Raw genomic sequence first — 26,764 nt, 5'->3', positions numbered from 1 at the left:
CTTTTATGTCTTTTAGGTTACCTGAGCACCCTAACCGTGTCGGCTAGATGGTAGACAGCCGTACTATTTTAAATGCAAGTGGAAAACCAATGTCAATCACGTCCTGTATTTTTCCTTTACCTCTAATTCCGACGGTTTGCCAGTTAATTCTCTCTCTCTCCATTGAATTGTCTGAATTTACAGATGTACTCCAGTTGGAATATAATAGATGTGTGTGTGTGTGTGTGTGTGTGTTATATAAGGTACTCGTCCAACAGGATCATAGTGAATAGCCACATTATCCAAGACAGGGGTAGCCTATAACGTAATATTTGTTTTGGGGCTTTGGCTAACACCACGTGTTCGCAGTATGAGTTGATGGGTTTTCGCCTTGATCATTACTCAGTTCCCGTTACACATAAGAGTCCGTAGAAGTAACATTACCTCTCAAACTCGAGAAGACATCCTACCTTCTCCCTACACTTCTCAGCTTCGCCCAGGACTCTTTCACGTCAACTATAATCCCGACTTTTTAAAATGTTTTGAAACGTCAATAATCATTTAGAAACGCCAATCATAGCTAGCTTTATGGCTTTTCGAAACATCAGCAAGAAAGAATCGTTCAAAATGAAAAAATATACCGTAACAGTTTCTGCACAGTAACTGCTACAGTGTAGTTTAGTAGGATGGAGACTGTATGGATCTGAACTACTACAGTGTAGTTTAGTAGGATGGAGGCTGTATGGATCTGTAACTACTACAGTGTAGTCTAGTAGGATGGAGGCTGTATGGATCTGTAACTACTACAGTGTAGTCTAGTAGGATGGAGGCTGTATGGGTCTGTAACTACTACAGTGTAGTTTAGTAGGATGGAGGCTGTATGGATCTGTAACTACTACAGTGTAGTTTAGTGGGATGGAGGCTGTATGGGTCTGTAACTACTACAGTGTAGTTTAGTAGGATGGAGGCTGTATGGATCTGTAACTACTACAGTGTAGTTTAGTAGGATGGAGGCTGTATGGATCTGTAACTACTACAGTGTAGTTTAGTAGGATGGAGGCTATATGGATCTGTAACTACTACAGTGTAGTTTAGTAGGATGGAGGCTGTATGGATCTGTAACTACTACAGTGTAGTTTAGTGGGATGGAGGCTCCATAGCTATATGGATCTGTAACTACTACAGTGTAGTTTAGTAGGATGGAGGCTGTATGGATCTGTAACTACTACAGTGTAGTTTAGTGGGATGGAGGCTCCATAGCTATATGGATCTGTAACTACTACAGTGTAGTTTAGTAGGATGGAGGCTGTATGGATCTGTAACTGTCTCTCTCTCTCTCTGTCTCTGTCTCCTGTCTCTCTGTCGCTCTCGCGCTCTCTCTCTCTCTCTCGCTCTCTCAATGTGTTTATGGTGCTGTGCCTGTCCCTCCCTCTCTCTCAATTCGAAGGGCTTTATTGGCATGGGAAACATGTAAACGTTGTCAAAGCGAGTGAAATAGATAATGAACAGAGGTGAAATAAACGTATTTCTTCCCAGTAAACATTCCACTCACAAAAGTACCAAAACAATAAACACATTTCAAACGTCATTATGTTCAAATGGTTAAAGTGCAAAAGATAAAATAAATAAGGGTTGTATTTATAATGTTGTTCTTCACTGGTTTCCCTTTTCTTGTGGCAACAGGTCACATCTTGCTGCTGTGATGGCACACTGTGGTATTTCACCCAAAAGATATGGGAGTTTATCAAGATTGGGTTTGTTTTTGAATTCTTTGTGGATCTGTGTAATCTGAGGGAAATATGTGTCTCTAATATGGTCATACATTGGGCAGGAGGTTAGGAAGTGCAGCTCAGTTTCCACCTCATTTTGTGGGCAGTGAGCACATAGCCTGCGTGGTGTAGTGGTTTTGCTGCTCTGAATGCCTGGTGTAGTGGTTTTGCTGCTCTGAATACCCGGTGTAGTGGTTTTGCTGCTCTGAATACCCGGTGTAGTGGTTTTGTGGTATTCCCTATGGATGGTTTTGACCAGGGTCCATAGGGAATAGGGTGCCATTTTGAAGGCTTTGGACCAGGACCCATATGGAATAGGGTGCCATTTTGGAGGCTTTGGACCAGGGTCCATAGGGAATAGGGTGCCATTTTGGATGGTTTTGACCAGGGCCCATAGGGAATAGGGTGCCATTTTGGAGGCTTTTGACCAGGGTTCTACTGTAGCTGAAATACTGACTTATCTCTGGGGATCTACTGTAGCTGAAATATTGACTTATCTCTGGGGATCGATCTACTGTAGCTGAAATACCGACTTATCCCTGGGGATCTACTGTAGCTGAAATACTGACTTATCTATGGGGATCTACTGTAGCTGAAATACTGACTTATCCCTGGGGATCTACTGTAGCTGAAATACTGACTTATCTCTGGGGATCTACTGTAGCTGAAATATTGACTTATCTCTGGGGATCTACTGTAGCTGAAATACTGACTTATCTCTGGGGATCTACTGTAGCTGAAATACTGACTTATCCCTGGGGATCTACTGTAGCTGAAATACTGACTTATCTCTGGGGATCTACTGTAGCTGAAATACTGACTTATCTCTGGGGATCTACTGTAGCTGAAAAACTGCTATTTTTCTTGGAAGGTCGCATGTTCTGTCGTCTGTCAAATCCCTCAACCTATGATGCTGTGACCTATTTAGTCTTTCGATCAGTCAACAGGAGAATGTTGGAAGGAACTTGGATGAGATGAATTCAGGTCATGTCTGATCTGGTCTGGGATTGATGACCTCACTGCTTTGGAACGTTGTGTTTTGTAGACAGTAAAGTGCTCTCCGTTTGTGTTGTGTTCCAAACATTCAGTCGCACACATGTAGGTAGAGAGAGCGACCGCGCAAACGGATCTCCGTTAGTGTCAACCCCTCCAGGGGGTCGAGGAGCAGGGCTGTGGTTCCACATCTCCGTTAGTGTCGACCCCTCCAGGGGGTCGAGGAGCAGGGCTGTGGTTCCACATCTCCGTTGGCTCCGTTAGTGTCGACCCCTCCAGGGGGTCGAGGAGGAGGGCTGTGGTTCCACATCTCCGTTAGTGTCGACCCCTCCAGGGGGTCGAGGAGCAGGGCTGTGGTTCCACATCTCCGTTGGCTCCGTTAGTGTCGACCCCTCCAGGGGGTCGAGGAGGAGGGCTGTGGTTCCGCTGACATTGGCTCCGTTAGTGTCGACCCCTCCAGGGGGTCGAGGAGGAGGGCTGTGGTTCCACATCTCCGTTGGCTCCGTTAGTGTCGACCCCTCCAGGGGGTCGAGGAGCAGGGCTGTGGTTCCGCATCTCCGTTGGCTCCGTTAGTGTCGACCCCTCCAGGGGGTCGAGGAGCAGGGCTGTGGTTCCGGATCTCCGTTGGCTCCGTTAGTGTCGACCCCTCCAGGGGGTCGAGGAGCAGGGCTGTGGTTCCGCTGACGTTGGCTCCGTTAGTGTCGACCCCTCCAGGGGGTCGAGGAGCAGGGCTGTGGTTCTGCATCTCCGTTAGTGTCGACCCCTCCAGGGGGTCGAGGAGCAGGGCTGTGGTTCTGCATCTCTGTTAGTGTCGACCCCTCCAGGGGGTCGAGGAGGAGGGCTGTGGTTCCACATCTCCGTTGGCTCCGTTAGTGTCGACCCCTCCAGGGGGTCGAGGAGCAGGGCTGTGGTTCCGCTGACGTTGGCTCCGTTAGTGTCGACCCCTCCAGGGGGTCGAGGATCAGGGCTGTGGTTCTGCATCTCCGTTGGCTCCGTTAGTGTCGACCCCTCCAGGGGGTCGAGGAGCAGGGCTGTGGTTCCGCATCTCCGTTGGCTCCGTTAGTGTCGACCCCTCCAGGGGGTCGAGAAGCAGGGCTGTGGTTCCGCTGACGTTGAGGAGGATGGCCTGAGGGCTGAGGGACAGAGGTATGCTCTGTCTCATCCTTCAACCTCCTTTAATCCCTCTGTGTGTCTGTCTATATCAACGTTACTGTCTGGTTTAGTCTGTCCCAGCTAAAATACCATTGGGTTTTCTAGACTTGTTTCGTCGTCATGGAGGAGTCTAGTGACTCACCTGCAAGCTGGCTGAAATGTTGCTCTGTTAGCTGTTAGGTCACTGACCACCGATGGGGTTCACTCCCTCAGATGAAGTGCTCTCTGATTCAGAAAGAGAAGTCCTCTATCTGGCCTGGTTTAGACAGGGAAGTCCTCTATCTGGCCTGGTTTAGACAGGGAAGTCCTCTATCTGGCCTGGTTTAGACAGGGAAGTCCTCTATCTGGCCTGGTTTAGACAGGGAAGTCCTGCATCTGGCCTGGTTTAGACAGGGAAGTCCTGCATCTGGCCTGGTTTAGACAAGGAAGTACTGTATCTGGCCTGGTTTAGACAGGGAAGTACTGTATCTGGCCTGGTTTAGACAGGGAAGTACTGTATCTGGCCTGGTTTAGACAGGGAAGTACTGTATCTGGCCTGGTTTAGACAGGGAAGTACTGCATCTGGCCTGGTTTAGACAGGGAAGTACTGCATCTGGCCTGGTTTAGACAGGGACGTACTGAATCTGGCCTGGTTCTCACAGTAATTGTCTGTCCTTTTTGGGCTGAATACTTATATTCCCATGGCAACCTGTGTCTGTTCTGGAAACAGGCCATGGCCTTGCTGCTCCGGCTGGGTCTCTGTTCTCTGTCTCTGTCCACCCAGACTGGGAGGGCTGCTTGCTTCCTGATACAGGCCATGGCCTTGCTGCTCCGGCTGGGTCTCTGTTCTCTGTCTCTGTCCACCCAGACTGGGAGGGCTGCTTGCTTCCTGAAACATCAATGGAACTACTGTAACTAAAAAAAGCTGTAGCAAGAGAATAGATGGACACAACAACATTTATAGGTTGTTAGTATCAAAAACAACACTCTGCCCTCTTAAGCAGTGGTTCTCAGCTGGTTGTGCCTCAGGACCCAAATTCAACCAGGTTATACCCAATATTTGCGTCGCCAAAATACAATCTGGAAAACTATTTATTTAATACTATATTGATATTAAATGTAGCAATTAAATAACAAAGGAACAACATTCCCACTTCTTTCATTGTCAATAATAACATTTTGCCGTCTTGATGAAGAATGCTAATAAACTCCCTGGTTTGAGACACTAAATCAACCTAAATAGCCCTGCTAATAAACTCCCTGGTTTGAGACACTAAATCAACCTAAATAGCCCTGCTAATAAACTCCCTGGTTTGAGACACTAAATCAACCTAAATAGCCCTGCTAATAAACTCCCTGGTTTGAGACACTAAATCAACCTAAATAGCCCTGCTAATAAACTCCCTGGTTTGAGACACTAAATCAACCTAAATAGCCCTGCTAATAAACTCCCTGGTTTGAGACACTAAATCAACCTAAATAGCCCTGCTAATAAACTCCCTGGTTTGAGACACTAAATCAACCTAAATAGCCCTGCTAATAAACTCCCTGGTTTGAGACACCAAATCAACCTAAATAGCCCTGCTAATAAACTCCCTGGTTTGAGACACTAAATGAACAACCTAAATAGCCCTGCTAATAAACTCCCTGGTTTGAGACACTAAATCAACCTAAATAGCCCTGCTAATAAACTCCCTGGTTTGAGACACTAAATGAACAACCTAAATAGCCCTGCTAATAAACTCCCTGGTTTGAGACACTAAATCAACCTAAATAGCCCTGCTAATAAACTCCCTGGTTTGAGACACTAAATCAACCTAAATAGCCCTGCTAATAAACTCCCTGGTTTGAGACACCAAATCAACCTAAATAGCCCTGCTAATAAACTCCCTGGTTTGAGACACTAAATCAACCTAAATAGCCCTGCTAATAAACTCCCTGGTTTGAGACACCAAATCAACCTAAATAGCCCTGCTAATAAACTCCCTGGTTTGAGACACTAAATCAACCTAAATAGCCCTGCTAATAAACTCCCTGGTTTGAGACACTAAATCAACCTAAATAGCCCTGCTAATAAACTCCCTGGTTTGAGACACTAAATCAACCTAAATAGCCCTGCGAATAAACTCCCTGGTTTGAGACACTAAATCAACCTAAATAGCCCTGCTAATAAACTCCCTGGTTTGAGACACCAAATCAACCTAAATAGCCCTGCTAATAAACTCCCTGGTTTGAGACACTAAATGAACAACCTAAATAGCCCTGCTAATAAACTCCCTGGTTTGAGACACCAAATCAACCTAAATAGCCCTGCTAATAAACTCCCTGGTTTGAGACACTAAATCAACCTAAATAGCCCTGCTAATAAACTCCCTGGTTGAGACACCAATCAACCTAAATAGCCCTGCTAATAAACTCCCTGGTTTGAGACACTAAATCAACCTAAATAGCCCTGCTAATAAACTCCCTGGTTTGAGACACTAAATCAACCTAAATAGCCCTGCTAATAAACTCCCTGGTTTGAGACACTAAATCAACCTAAATAGCCCTGCTAATAAACTCCCTGGTTTGAGACACTAAATCAACCTAAATAGCCCTGCGAATAAACTCCCTGGTTTGAGACACTAAATCAACCTAAATAGCCCTGCGAATAAACTCCCTGGTTTGAGACACTAAATCAACCTAAATAGCCCTGCTAATAAACTCCCTGGTTTGAGACACTAAATCAACCTAAATAGCCCTGCTAATAAACTCCCTGGTTTGAGACACTAAATCAACCTAAATAGCCCTGCTAATAAACTCCCTGGTTTGAGACACTAAATGAACAACCTAAATAGCCCTGCTAATAAACTCCCTGGTTTGAGACACTAAATCAACCTAAATAGCCCTGCTAATAAACTCCCTGGTTTGAGACACCAAATCAACCTAAATAGCCCTGCTAATAAACTCCCTGGTTTGAGACACTAAATGAACAACCTAAATTGCCCTGCTATTAGCTCTATATGGGAAAACTTCCATCTTCAGATATGTCCTTGTTTTCAGAGTGGATCCTGTACGTGTCTACCTGTCTGTCCCCAGGTGTGTGAGGGTAGTAGAGAGGCTGATTCTGCTGACTGAGGCACCATGGTGGAGCCAGGGGACAGGGAGGTGGCTGGCCAGAGGCTGGGGATCCCAGAGAGTTTAGGGGTGTCTACCCTGGAACCAGGTCAGCGACCCCCAACCACGCCCCCAGGACGACAGGTCTCTATCCGGGTACAGCTGCTGGACGACGTCACCGAGGTCTTCGACATATCAGTGAGTACAGGAGCTATTTAGCTCTATGGGAGGAATGACATGCTGGAGCAACCACAATGCTTTAGATGAGGTCCATAGTTCCCAGGCTCTGATACCAATGAGGTCTATAGTTCCCAGGCTCTGATACCAATGAGGTCTATAGTTCCCAGGCTCTGATACCAATGAGGTCCATAGTTCCCAGGCTCTGATACCAATGAGGTCCATAGTTCCCAGGCTCTGATACCAATGAGGTCCATAGTTCCCAGGCTCTGATACCAATGAGGTCCATAGTTCCCAGGCTCTGATACCAATGCGGTCTATAGTTCCCAGGCTCTGATACCAATGAGGTCCATAGTTCCCAGGCTCTGATACCAATGAGGTCCATAGTTCCCAGGCTCTGATACCAATGAGGTCCATAGTTCTCAGGCTCTGATACCAATGAGGTCCATAGTTCCCAGGCTCTGATACCAATGAGGTCCATAGTTCCCAGGCTCTGATACCAATGAGGTCCATAGTTCCCAGGCTCTGATACCAATGAGGTCCATAGTTCCCAGGCTCTGATACCAATGAGGTCCATAGTTCCCAGGCTCTGATACCAATGAGGTCTATAGTTCCCAGGCTCTGATACCAATGAGGTCCATAGTTCCCAGGCTCTGATACCAATGAGGTCCATAGTTCCCAGGCTCTGATACCAATGAGGTCTATAGTTCCCAGGCTCTGATACCAATGAGGTCCATAGTTCCCAGGCTCTGATACCAATGAGGTCTATAGTTCCCAGGCTCTGATACCAATGAGGTCTATAGTTCCCAGGCTCTGATACCAATGAGGTCCATAGTTCCCAGGCTCTGATACCAATGAGGTCCATAGTTCCCAGGCTCTGATACCAATGAGGTCCATAGTTCCCAGGCTCTGATACCAATGAGGTCTATAGTTCCCAGGCTCTGATACCAATGAGGTCTATAGTTCCCAGGCTCTGATACCAATGAGGTCTATAGTTCCCAGGCTCTGATACCAATGAGGTCTATAGTTCCCAGGCTCTGATACCAATGAGGTCCATAGTTCCCAGGCTCTGATAGCGGGGGTGGCAGGTAGCCTAGCGGGGGCGGCAGGTAGCCTAGCTGTGGCGGCAGGTAGCCTAGCGGGGGCGGCAGGTAGCCTAGCGGGGGCGGCAGGTAGCCTAGCTGGGGCGGCAGGTAGCCTAGCGGGGGCGGCAGGTAGCCTAGCTGGGGCGGCAGGTAGCCTAGCTGGGGCGGCAGGTAGCCTAGCTGGGGCGGCAGGTAGCCTAGCGGGGGCGGCAGGTAGCCTAGCGGGGGCGGCAGGTAGCCTAGCTGGGGCGGCAGGTAGCCTAGCGGGGGCGGCAGATAGCCTAGCTGGGGCGGCAGGTAGCTTCGTTGTTAGAGCTTGCACGATTGAATCCCCGTTCTGCCCTGAACAGGCAGTTAACCCACTGTTCCTAGGCGTCATTGAAAATAAGAATTTGTTCTTAACTGACTTGCCTGGTTAAATAAAGGTACAATTTAAAATAAAGTAACCTGGTGTGTGTTCTACTCTGTTGTAACCTGGTGTGTGTTCTGCTCTGTTGTAACCTGGTGTGTGTTCTGCTCTGTTGTAACCTGGTGTGTGTTCTGCTCTGTAACCTGGTGTGTGTTCTGTTCTGTAACCTGGTGTGTGTTCTGCTCTGTTGTAACCCGGTGTGTGCTCTGCTCTGCTCTGTTGTAACCTGGTTTGTGTTCTGTTCTGTAACCTGGTTTGTGTTCTGTTCTGTAACCTGGTTTGTGTTCTGTTCTGTAACCTGGTGTGTGTTCTGCTCTAGTAACCTGGTGTGTGTTCTGTAACCTGGTGTGTGTTCTGCTCTAGTAACCTGGTGTGTGTTCTGTAACCTGGTGTGTGTTCTGCTCTAGTAACCTGGTGTGTGTTCTGTAACCTGGTGTGTGTTCTGCTCTAGTAACCTGGTGTGTGTTCTGTAACCTGGTGTGTGTTCTGACCTGTAACCTGGTGTGTGTTCTGCTCTGTAACCTGGTGTCTGTTATGTAACCTGGTGTGTGTTCTGTAACCTGGTGTGTGCTCTGCTCTGTAACCTGGTGTGTGTTCTGCTCTGTTGTAACCTGGTGTGTGTTCTGTAACCTGGTGTGTGTTCTGTAACCTGGTGTGTGTTCTGTAACCTGGTGTGTGTTCTGCTCTGTAACCTGGTGTGTGTTCTGTTCTGTAACCTGGTGTGTGTTCTGCTCTGTAACCTGGTGTGTGTTCTGCTCTGTAACCTGGTGTGTGTTCTGTAACCTGGTGTGTGTTCTGTAACCTGGTGTGTGTTCTGTAACCTGGTGTGTGTTCTGCTCTGTAACCTGGTGTGTGTTCTGTTCTGTAACCTGGTGTGTGTTCTGCTCTGTAACCTGGTGTGTGTTCTGCTCTGTAACCTGGTGTGTGTTCTGTAACCTGGTGTGTGTTCTGTAACCTGGTGTGTGTTCTGCTCTGTAACCTGGTGTGTGTTCTGCTCTGTAACCTGGTGTGTGTTGTGTTCTGTAACCTGGTGTGTGTTCTGCTCTGTAACCTGGTGTGTGTTCTGCTCTGTAACCTGGTGTGTGTTCTGCTCTGTAACCTGGTGTGTTCTGTAACCTGGTGTGTGTTCTGTAACCTGGTGTGTGTTCTGTAACCTGGTGTGTGTTCTGTAACCTGGTGTGTGTTCTGTAACCTGGTGTGTGTTCGGCTCTGTTGTAACCTGGTGTGTGTTCTGCTCTGTTGTAACCTGGTGTGTGTTCTGCTCTGTTGTAACCTGGTGTGTGTTCTGCTCTGTTGTAACCTGGTGTGTGTTCTGCTCTGTTGTAACCTGGTGTGTGTTCTGCTCTGTTGTAACCCGGTGTATGTTCTGCTCTGTTGTAACCCGGTGTGTGTTCTGCTCTGTTGTAACCCGGTGTGTGTTCTGCTCTGTTGTAACCCGGTGTGTGTTCTGCTCTGTTGTAACCCGGTGTGTGTTCTGCTCTGTTGTAACCCGGTGTGTGTTCTGCTCTGTTGTAACCGGTGTGTGTTCTGCTCTGTTGTAACCTGGTGTGTGTTCTGCTCTGTTGTAACCTGGTGTGTGTTCTGCTCTGTTGTAACCTGGTGTGTGTTCTGCTCTGTTGTAACCTGGTGTGTGTTCTGCTCTGTTGTAACCTGGTGTGTGTTCTGCTCTGTTGTAACCTGGTGTGTGTTCTGCTCTGTTGTAACCTGGTGTGTGTTCTGCTCTGTTGTAACCTGGTGTGTGTTCTGTAACCTGGTGTGTGTTCTGCTCTGTAACCTGGTGTGTGTTCTGCTCTGTAACCTGGTGTGTGTTCTGCTCTGTAACCTGGTGTGTGTTCTGCTCTGTAACCTGGTGTGTGTTCTGCTCTGTTGTAACCTGGTGTGTGTTCTGCTCTGTTGTAACCTGGTGTGTGTTCTGTAACCTGGTGTGTGTTCTGTAACCTGGTGTGTGTTCTGTAACCTGGTGTGTGTTCTGCTCTGTAACCTGGTGTGTGTTCTGTAACCTGGTGTGTGTTCTGCTCTGTAACCTGGTGTGTGTTCTGCTCTGTAACCTGGTGTGTGTTCTGTAACCTGGTGTGTGTTCTGCTCTGTAACTCGGTGTGTGTTCTGCTCTGTAACTCGGTGTGTGTTCTGCTCTGTAACCTGGTGTGTGTTCTGTAACCTGGTGTGTGTTCTGCTCTGTAACCTGGTGTGTGTTCTGCTCTGTAACCTGGTGTGTGTTCTGCTCTGTAACCTGGTGTGTGTTGTGTTCTGTAACCTGGTGTGTGTTCTGCTCTGTAACCTGGTGTGTGTTCTGCTCTGTAACCTGGTGTGTGTTCTGCTCTGTAACCTGGTGTGTGTTCTGTAACCTGGTGTGTGTTCTGTAACCTGGTGTGTGTTCTGTAACCTGGTGTGTGTTCTGTAACCTGGTGTGTGTTCTGTAACCTGGTGTGTGTTCGGCTCTGTTGTAACCTGGTGTGTGTTCTGCTCTGTTGTAACCTGGTGTGTGTTCTGCTCTGTTGTAACCTGGTGTGTGTTCTGCTCTGTTGTAACCTGGTGTGTGTTCTGCTCTGTTGTAACCTGGTGTGTGTTCTGCTCTGTTGTAACCCGGTGTATGTTCTGCTCTGTTGTAACCCGGTGTGTGTTCTGCTCTGTTGTAACCCGGTGTGTGTTCTGCTCTGTTGTAACCCGGTGTGTGTTCTGCTCTGTTGTAACCCGGTGTGTGTTCTGCTCTGTTGTAACCCGGTGTGTGTTCTGCTCTGTTGTAACCTGGTGTGTGTTCTGCTCTGTTGTAACCTGGTGTGTGTTCTGCTCTGTTGTAACCTGGTGTGTGTTCTGCTCTGTTGTAACCTGGTGTGTGTTCTGCTCTGTTGTAACCTGGTGTGTGTTCTGCTCTGTTGTAACCTGGTGTGTGTTCTGCTCTGTTGTAACCTGGTGTGTGTTCTGCTCTGTTGTAACCTGGTGTGTGTTCTGTAACCTGGTGTGTGTTCTGCTCTGTAACCTGGTGTGTGTTCTGCTCTGTAACCTGGTGTGTGTTCTGCTCTGTAACCTGGTGTGTGTTCTGCTCTGTTGTAACCTGGTGTGTGTTCTGCTCTGTTGTAACCTGGTGTGTGTTCTGCTCTGTTGTAACCTGGTGTGTGTTCTGTAACCTGGTGTGTGTTCTGTAACCTGGTGTGTGTTCTGCTCTGTAACCTGGTGTGTGTTCTGTAACCTGGTGTGTGTTCTGTAACCTGGTGTGTGTTCTGTAACCTGGTGTGTGTTCTGCTCTGTAACCTGGTGTGTGTTCTGCTCTGTAATCTGGTGTGTGTTCTGTAACCTGGTGTGTGTTCTGCTCTGTAACCTGGTGTGTGTTCTGCTCTGTAACCTGGTGTGTGTTCTGTAACCTGGTGTGTGTTCTGGTGTGTGTTCTGCTCTGTAACTCGGTGTGTGTTCTGCTCTGTAACCTGGTGTGTGTTCTGCTCTGTAACCTGGTGTGTGTTCTGTAACCTGGTGTGTGTTCTGCTCTGTAACTCGGTGTGTGTTCTGCTCTCTCTCTCCACAGCAACGAGCCCCAGCCAAGGCTCTGTTTGACCTGGTGTGTGTCCATCTGAACCTGGCTGAAAGAGACTACTTCGGTCTCCAGTACCAGAACCCCAGGAGGATGATGGTGAGACAGAAGTTCTTTATTCACTATGATGTGTCCCAAATGGATCCCTGTAGTCTATAGAGCTCACTACCTCTGCCCAGAGCCTTATGCCCTGTACTCTATAGAGCTCACTACCTCTGCCCAGAGCCTTATGCCCTGTACTCTATAGAGCTCACTAGCTCTGCCCAGAGCCTTATGCCCTGTACTCTATAGAGCTCACTAGCTCTGCCCAGAGCCTTATGCCCTGTAGTCTATAGAGCTCACTACCTCTGCCCAGAGCCTTATGCCCTGTACTCTATAGAGCTCACTACCTCTGCCCAGAGCCTTATGCCCTGTAGTCTATAGAGCTCACTACCTCTGCCCAGAGCCTTATGCCCTGTAGTCTATAGAGCTCACTACCTCTGCCCAGAGCCTTATGCCCTGTAGTCTATAGAGCTCACTACCTCTGCCCAGAGCCTTATGCCCTGTAGTCTATAGAGCTCACTACCTCTGCCCAGAGCCTTATGCCCTGTACTCTATAGAGCTCACTACCTCTGCCCAGAGCCTTATGCCCTGTAGTCTATAGAGCTCACTACCTCTGCCCAGAGCCTTATGCCCTGTACTCTATAGAGCTCACTAGCTCTGCCCAGAGCCTTATGCCCTGTAGTCTATAGAGCTCACTACCACTGCCCAGAGCCTTATGCCCTGTACTCTATAGAGCTCACTACCTCTGCCCAGAGCCTTATGCCCTGTAGTCTATAGAGCTCACTACCTCTGCCCAGAGCCTTATTTCCTGTAGTCAGGAACAGAGCCATCCAGTTTCAGGGTCACACAGGAACAGAGCCATCCAGTCTCAGGGTCACACAGGAACAGAGACATCCAGTCTCAGGGTCACACACAGGAACATAGCCATCCAGTCTCAGGGTCTCACAGGAACAGAGCCATCCAGTCTCAGGGTCACACAGGAACAGAGCCATCCATTCTCAGGGTCAGACAGGAACAGAGCCATCCAGTCTCAGGGTCAGACAGGAACAGAGCCATCCAGGCTCAGGGTCAGACAGGAACAGAGCCATCCAGTCTCAGGGTCAGACAGGATCAGAGCCATCCAGTCTCAGGGTCAGACAGGAACAGAGCCATCCAGTCTCAGGGTCACACAGGAACAGAGCCATCCAGTCTCAGGGTCAGACAGGAACAGAGCAATCCAGTCTCAGGGTCACACAGGAACAGAGCCATCCAGTCTCAGGGTCACACAGGAACAGAGCCATCCAGTCTCAGGGTCACACAGGAACAGAGCCATCCAGTCTCAGGGTCACACAGGAACAGAGCCATCCAGTCTCAGGGTCAGACAGGAACAGAGCCATCCAGTCTCAGGGTCACACAGGAACAGAGCCATCCAGTCTCAGGGTCACACAGGAACAGAGCCATCCAGTCTCAGGGTCAGACAGGAACAGAGCCATCCAGTTTCAGGGTCAGACAGGAACAGAGCCATCCAGTCTCAGGGTCACACAGGAACAGAGCCATCCAGTCTCAGGGTCACACAGGAACAGAGCCATCCAGTCTCAGGGTCACACAGGAACAGAGCCATCCAGTCTCAGGGTCACACAGGAACAGAGCCATCCAGTCTCAGGGTCACACAGGAACAGAGCCATCCAGTCTCAAGGTCAGACAGGAACAGAGCCATCCAGTCTCAGGGTCACACAGGAACAGAGCCATCCAGTCTCAGGGTCACACAGGAACAGAGCCATCCAGTCTCAGGGTCAGACAGGAACAGAGCCATCCAGTCTCAGGGTCAGACAGGAACAGAGCCATCCAGTCTCAAGGTCAGACAGGAACAGAGCCATCCAGTCTCAGGGTCACACAGGAACAGAGCCATCCAGTCTCAGGGTCACACAGGAACAGAGCCATCCAGTCTCAGGGTCACACAGGAACAGAGCCATCCAGTCTCAGGGTCAGACAGGAACAGAGCCATCCAGTCTCAGGGTCACACAGGAACAGAGCCATCCAGTCTCAGGGTCAGACAGGAACAGAGCCATCCAGTTTCAGCTGTATTAATGAAGTGTTTCTGAAGCGTTTTGTTGTTTGTGGTTTTCCTGTAGGTCTGGTTGGACCTGCTGAAGCCCACCCTGAAACAGATCAGACGTGAGTACTGAGAGGACAACCCTATATAGTACTAGTGGAATATAGTACTGAGAGGACAACCCTGTATAGTACTAGTGGAATATAGTACTGAGAGGACAACCCTGTATAGTACTAGTGGAATATAGTACTGAGAGGACAACCCTATATAGTACTAGTGGAATATAGTACTGAGAGGACAACCCTGTATAGTACTAGTGGAATATAGTACTGAGAGGACAACCCTGTATAGTACTAGTGGAATATAGTACTGAGAGGACAACCCTGTATAGTACTAGTGGAATATAGTACTGAGAGGACAACCCTGTATAGTACTAATGGAATATAGTACTGAGAGGACAACCCTGTATAGTACTAGTGGAATATAGTACTGAGGACAACCCTGTATAGTACTAGTGGAATATAGTACTGAGAGGACAACCCTGTATAGTACTAGTGGAATATAGTACTGAGAGGACAACCCTTTTTAACTACATTAGTTGTAAGTTGATGCTCTCTCTCTCTCTGTCTCTCTCTCTGTCTCTCTCTCGTCTCTCTCTCGTCTCTCTCTCGTCTCTCTCTCGTCTCTCTCTCGTCTCTTTCTCTCTCTCTCTCGTCTCTTTCTCTCTCTCTCTCTTTCTCTCTCTGTCTCTCTCTCTGTCTCTCTCTGTCTCTCTCTCGTCTCTCCTCGTCTCTCTCTCGTCTCTCTCTCTCTCGTCTCTCACTCTCTCTCTCGTCTCTCTCTCTCTCTCGTCTCTCTCTCTCGTCTCTCTCCCTCCACAGGTCCTAAGAACACCATCCTTCGTTTCGTGGTGAAGTTCTTCCCTCCTGACCACACACAGCTGCTGGAGGAGCTGACACGGTAAGAGTGGACAAGTCTTCTTCCTCTCAACACACTCTGAACCATCAAAGGGAATATAACTTAAACATTCTGTAGAGTTAAAATGCTTTTCTTTCCTGATGTTTAAAGTGGTCAATGTCTCATGAGTCCAGCGTATCCTACAACTCAGAGGCCAAAACAAACAGTAACAGGAAGTGTGACAGGAAGTCAGAAGCCTCCTTCCTGTGTTTGTATCTTCTGAAGTTCTAATATATCCTTAACAAGAGAAGAGGAGACACAGTGTAACCTACTGTTGAGGGACGAGACACAGTGTAAACTACTGTTGAAGGACGAGACACAGTGTAAACTACTGTTGAAGGACGAGACACAGTGAGACACAGTGTAACCTACTGTTGAGGGACGAGACACAGTGTAAACTACTGTTGAGGGACGAGACACAGTGTAAACTACTGTTGAGGGACGAGACACAGTGTAAACTACTGTTGAGGGACGAGACACAGTGTAAACTACTGTTGAGGGACGAGACACAGTGTAAACTACTGTTGAGGGACGAGACACAGTGTAAACTACTGTTGAGGGACGAGACACAGTGTAAACTACTGTTGAGGGACGAGACACAGTGTAAACTACTGTTGAGGGACGAGACACAGTGTAAACTACTGTTGAGGGACGAGACACAGTGTAAACTACTGTTGAGGGACGAGACACAGTGTAAACTACTGTTGAGGGACGAGACACAGTGTAAACTACTGTTGAGGGACGAGACACAGTGTAAACTACTGTTGAGGGACGAGACACAGTGTAAACTACTGTTGAGGGACGAGACACAGTGTAAACTACTGTTGAGGGACGAGACACAGTGTAAACTACTGTTGAGGGACGAGACACAGTGTAAACTACTGTTGAGGGACGAGACACAGTGTAAACTACTGTTGAGGGACGAGACACAGTGAGACACAGTGTAACCTACTGTTGAGGGACCAGACACAGTGAGACTACTGTTGAAGGACCAGACACAGTGTAAACTACTGTTGAAGGACGAGACACAGTGTAAACTACTGTTGAAGGACGAGATACAGTGAGAAACAGTGTAATCTACTGTTGAGAGACGAGACACAGTGTAACCTACTGTTGAGGGACGAGACACAGTGTAAACTGCTGTTGAGGGACGAGACACAGTGTAACCCACTGTTGAGGGACGAGACACAGTGAGACACAGTGTAACCTACTGTTGAGGGACCAGACACAGTGAGACTACTGTTGAAGGACCAGACACAGTGTAAACTACTGTTGAAGGACGAGACACAGTGTAAACTACTGTTGAAGGACGAGATACAGTGAGAAACAGTGTAATCTACTGTTGAGAGACGAGACACAGTGTAACCTACTGTTGAGGGACGAGACACAGTGTAAACTGCTGTTGAGGGACGAGACACAGTGTAACCCACTGTTGAAGAACGAGACACAGTGTAAACTGCTGTTGAGGGACGAGACACAGTGTAACCCACTGTTGAAGGACGAGACACAGTGTAAACTACTGTTGAAGGACGAGACACAGTGAGACACAGTGTAACCTACTGTTGAGAGACGAGACACAGTGTAACCTACTGTTGAGGGACGAGACAGTGTAACCCACTGTTGAAGGACGAGACACAGTGTAACCTACTGTTGAAGGACGAGACACAGTGTAAACTACTGTTGAGGGACGAGACACAGTGTAACCTACTGTTGAGGGACGAGACACAGTGTAACCTACTGTTGAGGGACGAGACACAGTGTAACCTACTGTTGAGGGACGAGACACAGTGTAACCTACTGTTGAGGGACGAGACACAGTGTAACCTACTGTTGAGGGACAAGACACAGTGTAACCTACTGTTGAAGGACGAGACACAGTGTAACCCACTGTTGAAGGACGAGACACAGTGTAACCTACTGTTGAGGGACGAGACACACTGTAACCTACTGTTGAAGGACGAGACACAGTGTAACCTACTGTTGAGGGACGAGACACAGTGAGACACAGTGTAACCTACTGTTGAGGGACGAGACACAGTGTAACCTACTGTTGAGGGACGAGACACAGTGAGACACAGTGTAACCTACTGTTGAGGGACGAGACACAGTGTAACCTACTGTAGAGGGACGAGACACAGTGTAACCTACTGTCGAGGGACGAGACACAGTGTAACCTACTGTTGAGGGACGAGACACAGTGTAACCTACTGTTGAGGGACGAGACACAGTGTAACCTACTGTTGAGGGACGAGACACAGTGTAACCCACTGTTGAAGGACGAGACACAGTGTAACCTACTGTTGAGGGACGAGACACACTGTAACCTACTGTTGAAGGACGAGACACAGTGTAACCTACTGTTGAGAGACGAGACACAGTGTAACCTACTGTTGAAGGACGAGACACAGTGTAACCTACTGTCGAGGGACGAGACACAGTGTAACCTACTGTTGAGGGACGAGACACAGTGAGACACAGTGTAACCTACTGTTGAGGGACGAGACACAGTGTAACCTACTGTTGAGGGACGAGACACAGTGAGACACAGTGTAACCTACTGTTGAGGGACGAGACACAGTGTAACCTACTGTCGAGGGACGAGACACAGTGTAACCTACTGTTGAGAGACGAGACACAGTGTAACCTACTGTCGAGGGACGAGACACAGTGTAACCTACTGTTGAGGGACGAGACACAGTGTAACCTACTGTTGAAGGACGAGACACAGTGAGACACAGTGTAACCTACTGTTGAGGGACGAGACACAGTGTAAACTACTGTTGAAGGACGAGACACAGTGTAACCTACTGTTGAAGGACGAGACATAGTGTAAACTACTGTCGAGGGACGAGACACAGTGTAACCTACTGTTGAGGGACGAGACACAGTGTAACCTACTGTTGAGGGACGAGACACAGTGTAACCTACTGTTGAGGGACGAGACACAGTGTAACCTACTGTTGAAGGACGAGACACAGTGTAACCTACTGTCGAAGGACGAGACACAGTGTAACCTACTGTTGAAGGACGAGACACAGTGTAAACTACTGTTGAAGGACGAGACACAGTGAGACACAGTGTAACCTACTGTTGAAGGACGAGACGCAGTGTAACCTACTGTCGAGGGACGAGACACAGTGTAACCTACTGTTGAAGGACGAGACACAGTGTAACCTACTGTCGAGGGGCGAGACACAGTGTAACCTACTGTCGAAGGACGAGACACAGTGTAACCTACTGTCGAAGGACGAGACACAGTGTAACCTACTGTTGAAGGACGAGACACAGTGTAACCTACTGTTGAAGGACGAGACACAGTGAGACACAGTGTAACCTACTGTTGAGGGACGAGACACAGTGTAAACTACTGTTGAAGGACGAGACACAGTGTAACCTACTGTTGAAGGACGAGACATAGTGTAAACTACTGTCGAGGGACGAGACACAGTGTAACCTACTGTTGAGGGACGAGACACAGTGTAACCTACTGTTGAAGGACGAGACACCGTGTAACCTACTGTTGAAGGACGAGACACAGTGTAACCTACTGTTGAAGGACGAGACACAGTGTAACCTACTGTTGAAGGACGAGACACAGTGTAACCTACTGTTGAGGGACGAGACACAGTGAGACACAGTGTAACCTACTGTTGAGGGACGAGACACAGTGTAACCTACTGTCGAGGGACGAGACACAGTGTGACCTACAGTTGAGGGACGAGACACAGTGTAACCTACTGTTGAAGAACGAGACACAGTGTAACCTACTTTTGAGAGACGAGACACAGTGTAACCTACTGTTGAGGGACGAGACACAGTGTAAACTACTGTTGAGGGACGAGACACAGTGTAAACTACTGTTGAAGGACGAGACACAGTGTAACCTACTGTTGAAGGACGAGACACAGTGTAACCTACTGTCGAAGGACGAGACACAGTGTAACCTACTCTTGAAGGACGAGACACAGTGTAAACTACTGTTGAAGGACGAGACACAGTGAGACACAGTGTAACCTACTGTTGAAGGACGAGACACAGTGTAACCTACTGTCGAGGGACGAGACACAGTGTAACCTACTGTCGCGGGACGAGACACAGTGTAACCTACTGTCGAAGGACGAGACACAGTGTAACCTACTGTTGAAGGACGAGACATAGTGTAAACTACTGTCGAGGGACGAGACACAGTGTAACCTACTGTTGAAGGACGAGACACAGTGTAACCTACTGTTGAAGGACGAGACACAGTGTAACCTACTGTTGAAGGACGAGACACAGTGTAACCTACTGTCGAGGGACGAGACAGTGTAACCTACTGTCGAAGGACGAGACAGTGTAACCTACTGTTGTAGGACGAGACACAGTGTAACCTACTGTTGAAGGACGAGACACAGTGTAACCTACTGTTGAAGGACGAGACACAGTGTAACCTACTGTTGAGGGACGAGACACAGTGTAACCTACTGTCGAGGGACGAGACACAGTGTAACCTACTGTTGAAGGACGAGACACAGTGTAACCTACTGTTGAAGGACGAGACACAGTGTAACCTACTGTTGAAGGACGAGACACAGTGTAACCTACTGTCGAGGGACGAGACAGTGTAACCTACTGTCGAAGGACGAGACACAGTGTAACCTACTGTTGAAGGACGAGACATAGTGTAACCTACTGTTGAGGGACGAGACACAGTGTAACCTACTGTTGAAGGACGAGACACAGTGTAACCTACTGTTGAAGGACGAGACACAGTGTAACCTACTGTCGAAGGACGAGACACAGTGTAACCTACTGTTGAAGGACGAGACACAGTTAAACTACTGTTGAAGGACGAGACACAGTGTAACCTACTGTTGAAGGACGAGACACAGTGTAACCTACTGTCGAGGGACGAGACACAGTGTAACCTACTGTTGAAGTACGAGACACAGTGTAACCTACTGTTGAAGTACGAGACACAGTGTAACCTACTGTCGAGGGACGAGACACAGTGTAACCTACTGTCGAAGGACGAGACACAGTGTAACCTACTGTTGAAGGACGAGACACAGTGTAACCTACTGTTGAAGGACGAGACACAGTGTAACCTACTGTTGAAGGACGAGACACAGTGTAACCTACTGTTGAAGGACGAGACACAGTGTAACCTACTGTCGAAGGACGAGACACAGTGTAACCTACTGTCGAGGGACGAGACAGTGTAACCTACTGTCGAAGGACGAGACACAGTGTAACCTACTGTCGAAGGACGAGACACAGTGTAACCTACTGTTGAAGGACGAGACACAGTGTAACCTACTCTTGAAGGACGAGACACAGTGTAAACTACTGTTGAAGGACGAGACACAGTGTAACCTACTGTCGAAGGACGAGACACAGTGTAACCTACTGTCGAGGGACGAGACACAGTGTAACCTACTGTTGAAGGACGAGACACAGTGAGACACAGTGTAACCTACTGTTGAGGGACGAGACACAGTGTAACGTACTGTTGAAGGACAAGACACAGTGTAAACTACTGTTGAAGGACGAGACACAGTGTAAACTACTGTTGAAGGACGAGACACAGTGTAACCTACTGTTGAAGGATGAGACACAGTGTAACTTACTGTTGAAGGACGAGACACAGTGTAACTTACTGTTGAAGGACGAGACACAGTGTAACCTACTGTTGAAGGACGAGATACAGTGTAACCTACTGTTGAAGGACGAGACACAGTGAGACCTACTGTCGAAGGATGAGACACAGTGAGACACAGTGTAAACTACTGTTGAGGGACGAGACACAGTGTAACCTACTGTTGAGGGACGAGACACAGTGTAACCTACTGTTGAAGGACGAGACACAGTGTAACCTACTGTTGAAGGACGAGACACAGTGTAACCTACTGTTGAAGGATGAGACACAGTGTAACCTACTGTTGAGGGACGAGACACAGTGTAACCTACTGTTGAGGGACGAGACACAGTGAGACACAGTGTAACCTACTGTTGAAGGGACGAGACACAGTGTAACCTACTGTTGAGGGACGAGACACAGTGTAACCTACTGTTTAGGGACGAGACACAGTGTAACCTACTGTTTAGGGACGAGACACAGTGTAACCTACTGTTGAAGGACGAGACACAGTGTAACCTACTGTTGAAGGACGAGACACAGTGTAACCTACTGTTGAGGGACGAGACACAGTGTAACCTACTGTTGAGGGACGAGACACAGTGAGACACAGTGTAACCTACTGTTGAAGGGACGAGACACAGTGTAACCTACTGTTGAGGGACGAGACACAGTGTAACCTACTGTTTAGGGACGAGACACAGTGAGACACAGTGTAACCTTCTGTTGGGGGACCAGGTAGACCAGATCACCTTTGTTTAACCAGGTAGACCAGATCACCTTTGTTTAACCAGGTAGACCAGATCACCTTTGTTTAACCAGGTAGACCAGATCCCCTTTGTTTAACCAGGTAGACCAGATCACCTTTGTTTAACCAGGTAGACCAGATCACCTTTGTTTAACCAGGTAGACCAGATCACCTTTGTTTAACCAGGTAGACCAGATCACCTTTGTTTAACCAGGTAGACCAGATCACCTTTGTTTAACCAGGTAGACCAGATCACCTTTGTTTAACCAGGTAGACCAGATCACCTTTGTTTAACCAGGTAGACCAGATCACCTTTGTTTAACCAGGTAGACCAGATCACCTTTGTTTAACCAGGTAGACCAGATCACCTTTGTTTAACCAGGTAGACCAGATCACCTTTGTTTAACCAGGTAGACCAGATCACCTTTGTTTAACCAGGTAGACCAGATCACCTTTGTTTAACCAGGTAGACCAGATCACCTTTGTTTAACCAGGTAGACCAGATCACCTTTGTTTAACCAGGTAGACCAGATCACCTTTGTTTAACCAGGTAGACCAGATCACCTTTGTTTAACCAGGTAGACCAGATCACCTTTGTTTAACCAGGTAGACCAGATCACCTTTGTTTAACCAGGTAGACCAGATCACCTTTGTTTAACCAGGTAGACTAGATCACCTTTGTTTAACCAGGTAGACCAGATCACCTTTGTTTAACCAGGTAGACCAGTTCTCATTTACAACAGTGACCAAGATCAAGCAAAAGCAGTGTGAACAGACAACAACACAGAGTTACACATGGAGTCAACAACACAGAGTTACACATGGAGTCAACAACACAGAGTTACACATGGAGTCAACAACACAGAGTTACACATGGAGTCAACAAAACAGAGTTACACATGGAGTCAACAACACAGAGTTACACATGGAGTCAACAACACAGAGTTACACATGGAGTCAACAACACAGAGTTACACATGGAGTAAACAACACAGAGTTACACATGGAGTAAACAAACATACAGTCAATAACACAATAGAGAAGTCTATATACAGTGTGTGCAAATGGCGTGAGGAGGTAAGGCAATAAATAGACCATAGTAGTAATTACAGTTTAGCAGATTAACACTGGAGTGATAGATGTGCAGATCAGGATGTGCAAGTAGAAATACTGGTGTGCAAAAGAGCAGAAAAACAAAACCAATATGGGGATGAGGTAGGTAGTTGGTTGGATGGGATATTTACAGATTGGTTGTGTACAGCTGCAGCGGTCGGTAAGCTGCTCAGATAGCTGATGCTTAAAGTTAGAGAGGGAGATATAAGACTCCAACTTCAGTGATTTTTGCAATTCGTTCCAGTCTTTGGCAGCAGAGAACTGGAAGGAAAGGCGGCCAAAGGAGGTGTTGGCTTTGGGGGTGACCATGGAAATATACCTGCTGGAGCGCGAGCTACGGGTGGATGTTGTTATGGTGACCAGTGAGCTGAGATAAGGTGGGGCTTTACCTAGTAAAGACTTATAGATGACCTGGAGCCAGTGGGTTTGGCGACAAGTATGAAGCGAGGACCAGCCAACGAGAGCATACAGGTCGCAGTGGTGGGTAGTATATGGGGCTTTGGTGACAAAACGGATAGCAATGTGATAGACTGCATCCAAGTTGTCGAGTAGAGTGTTGGAGGCTATTTTGTAAATGACATCGCCAAAGTCGAGGATCGGTAGTCAGTTTTACGAGGGTATGTTTGGCAGCATGAGTGAAGGATGCTTTGTTGCGAAATAGGAAGCAGATTCTAGATTTAATTTTGGATTGGAGATGCTTAATGTGAGTCTGGAAGGAGAGTTTACAGTCTAACCAGACACCTAGGTATTTGTAGTTGTCCACATATTCTAAGTCAGAACCGTCCAGAGTAGTGATGCTAGTCGGGCGGGCAGATGGAGGCAGCAATCGTTTGAAGAGCATGCATTTCGTTTTACTAGCATTTAAGAGCAGTTGGAGGCCACGGAAGGAGTGTTATATGGCATTGAAGCTTGTTGTTAACAGTGTCCAACGGAGGGCCAAAAGTATACAGAATGGTGTCGTCTGCGTAGAGGTGGATCAGAGAATCACCAGCAGCAAGAGCGACATCATTGATATATACAGAGAAAAGAGTCGGCCTGAGAATTGAACCCTGTGGCACCCCCATAGACTGCCAGAGGACCGGACAACAGGCCCTCCGATTTGACACACTGAACTCTATCTGAGAAGTAGTTAGTGAACCAGGCGAGGCGGTCATTTGAGAAACCAAGGCTGTTGAGGGACGAGACACAGTGTAACCCACTGTTGAGGGACGAGACTCAATGTTATATTATGAATTATGTTTTTAGAATAAAATACATTAAAATCTGTAATATCTTGGACTCTGTGTGCAATAATAGTGTTTAACATGATTTTTGAATGACTGCCCCATCTCTGTAACCCACACATACAATGATATGGAAAAAGACCTCAGTCAAGCAGTGAATTTCAAACACAGTTCCAGCCGCTAAGACCAGGGAGGTGGTCCAGTGCCTCGCAAAGACGGGCACCCATTGGTAGGTGGGTAAAAACAAAAGGAAGCATAAATTTAAAAACCCTTTGAGCATGGTGAAGTTATTAATGACAGTTGGAAAGGGGGGATACCTAGTCAGTTGGAAAGGGGGGATACCTAGTCAGTTGGAAAGGGGGGATACCTAGTCAGTTGGAAAGGGGGGATTCCTAGTCGGTTGGAAAGGGGGGATTCCTAGTCGGTTGGAAAGGGGGGATTCCTAGTCGGTTGGAAAGGGGGGATTCCTAGTCGGTTGGAAAGGGGGGATTCCTAGTCGGTTGGAAAGGGGGGATTCCTAGTCGGTTGGAAAGGGGGGATTCCTAGTCGGTTGGAAAGGGGGGATTCCTAGTCGGTTGGAAAGGGAAAGGGGGGATTCCTAGTCGGTTGGAAAGGGGGGATTCCTAGTCTGTTGGAAAGGGAAAGGGGGGATACCTAGTCAGTTGGAAAGGGGGGATACCTAGTCAGTTGGAAAGGGGGATACCTAGTCAGTTGGAAAGGGAAAGGGGGGATTCCTAGTCGGTTGGAAAGGAGGGATTCCTAGTCGGTTGGAAAGGGAAAGAGGGGGATTCCTAGTCGGTTGGAAAGGGAAAGGGGGGATTCCTAGTCGGTTGGAAAGGGAAAGGGGGGATTCCTAGGCGGTTGGAAAGGGAAAGGGGGGTTTCCTAGTCAGTTGTAACTGAACACCTTGAGCTGAAATGTGTCTTCCGAATTCAACCCAACCCTCTGAATCAGAGAGGTGTGGGGGGGCTGCCTTAATCGACATCCACGTCTTCGGCGCACGGGAACAGTGGGTTAACTGCCTTGTTCAGGGGAACAGTGGGTTAACTGCCTTGTTCAGGGGAACAGTGGGTTAACTGCCTTGCTCAGGGGAACAGTGGGTTAACTGCCTTGCTCAGGGGAACAGTGGGTTAACTGCCTTGCTCAGGGGAACAGTGGGTTAACTGCCTTGCTTAGGGGAACAGTGGGTTAACAGCCTTGCTCAGGGGGAACAGTGGGTTAACTGCCTTGCTCAGGGGGAACAGTGGGTTAACTGCCTTGCTCAGGGGAACAGTGGGTTAACTGCCTTGCTCAGGGGGAACAGTGGGTTAACTGCCTTGCTCAGGGGAACAGTGGGTTAACAGCCTTGCTCAGGGGGAACAGTGGGTTAACAGCCTTGCTTAGGGGAACAGTGGGTTAACAGCCTTGCTTAGGGGGAACAGTGGGTTAACAGCCTTGCTTAGGGGGAACAGTGGGTTAACAGCCTTGCTTAGGGGGAACAGTGGGTTAACAGCCTTGCTTAGGGGGAACAGTGGGTTAACAGCCTTGCTTAGGGGGAACAGTGGGTTAACAGCCTTGCTTAGGGGGAACAGTGGGTTAACAGCCTTGCTTAGGGGAACAGTGGGTTAACAGCCTTGCTTAGGGGAACAGTGGGTTAACAGCCTTGCTCAGGGGGAACAGTGGGTTAACAGCCTTGCTTAGGGGAACAGTGGGTTAACAGCCTTGCTCAGGGGAACAGTGGGTTAACTGCCTTGCTCAGGGGGAACAGTGGGTTAACTGCCTTGCTCAGGGGAACAGTGGGTTAACTGCCTTGCTCAGGGGAACAGTGGGTTAACTGCCTTGCTCAGGGGAACAGTGGGTTTACTGCCTTGCTCAGAGGCAGAACAACAGATTTTGTCCTTGTCAGCTCGGCGATTCATTTAGATGGATGGAGGGCTGTTTTATGGCTTGGCAACATTCTCATGCTGTTTGTGGATTCACACTCTGTCAAGGCAACTGACGTGACTTTTAGTTAACCCTGTAAGGCGGGTTGGGTTTTCAAGACTATGCCATTACACACCAGGTTTCTGACTGTGCAGACCAAAGGTTAATAGTTACCATGCGTATCCTCTCATGTTTTCTCCCACTCTTTCTCTCTCTCTCTCTCTCCTTCTCCTCTCTCTCTCTCTCTCTCGCTCCTTCTCCTCTCTCGCTCCTTCTCCTCTCTCTCTCCTTCTCCTCTCTCTCTCCTTCTCCTCTCTGTCCTTCTCCTCTCTCTCGCTCCTTCTCCTCTCTCTCCTCCTCTCTCTCTCCGTCTCTCTCTCTCATTCTCCTCTCTCTCCTTCTCTCTCTCCGTCTCTCTCCTTCTACTCTCTCCTTCTCCTCTCTCCTTCTCCTCTCTCTCTCCTCCTCTCTCTCCTTCTCTCTCTCCGTCTCTCTCATTCTACTCTCCTTCTACTCTCTCATTCTACTCTCTCCTTCTCCTCTCTCCTTCTCCTCTCTCTCTCCTCCTCTCTCTCCTTCTCTCTCTCCGTCTCTCTCCTTCTACTCTCTCCTTCTACTCTCTCATTCTACTCTCTCCTTCTACTCTCTCCTTCTCCTCTCTCCTTCTCCTCTCTCTCTCCTCCTCTCTCTCCTTCTCTCTCTCCGTCTCTCTCATTCTACTCTCTCCTTCTACTCTCTCATTCTACTCTCTCCTTCTACTCTCTCATTCTACTCTCTCCTTCTACTCTCTCCTTCTACTCTCTCCTTCTACTCTCTCCTTCTCCTCTCTCTCTCCTCCTCTCTCTCCTTCTCTCTCTCCTTCTACTCTCTCCTTCTACTCTCTCCTTCTCCTCTCTCCTTCTCCTCTCTCTCTCCTTCTCTCTCTCCGTCTCTCTCTCTCATTCTCCTCTCTCCTCTCTCTCTCCTCC

The 26,764-nt window shown here is 48.2% G+C and overlaps 1 protein-coding gene across 1 annotated transcript in view; it reads left to right on the top strand.

Annotated features, from left to right (window-relative positions):
* LOC116361512 (FERM, ARHGEF and pleckstrin domain-containing protein 1-like) overlaps positions 1–26,764 on the top strand; it is a 133,205-nt gene that overhangs the window by 251 nt on the left and 106,190 nt on the right. Inside the window, 4 exon segments of the mRNA XM_031816004.1 lie at positions 6,951–7,166; positions 12,157–12,261; positions 14,316–14,358; positions 15,118–15,196. Coding sequence (XP_031671864.1) covers positions 6,996–7,166; positions 12,157–12,261; positions 14,316–14,358; positions 15,118–15,196 — 398 coding nt within the window. The 5' untranslated portion in view covers positions 6,951–6,995.

Source organism: Oncorhynchus kisutch, unplaced genomic scaffold (genome assembly GCF_002021735.2).
Source record: "Oncorhynchus kisutch isolate 150728-3 unplaced genomic scaffold, Okis_V2 scaffold727, whole genome shotgun sequence".
Classification (NCBI taxonomy): Eukaryota; Metazoa; Chordata; class Actinopteri; order Salmoniformes; family Salmonidae; genus Oncorhynchus; species Oncorhynchus kisutch.
The sequence above is the reverse complement of the archived record's forward strand: the minus strand, read 5'-3'. Positions and strand labels throughout refer to the sequence as shown.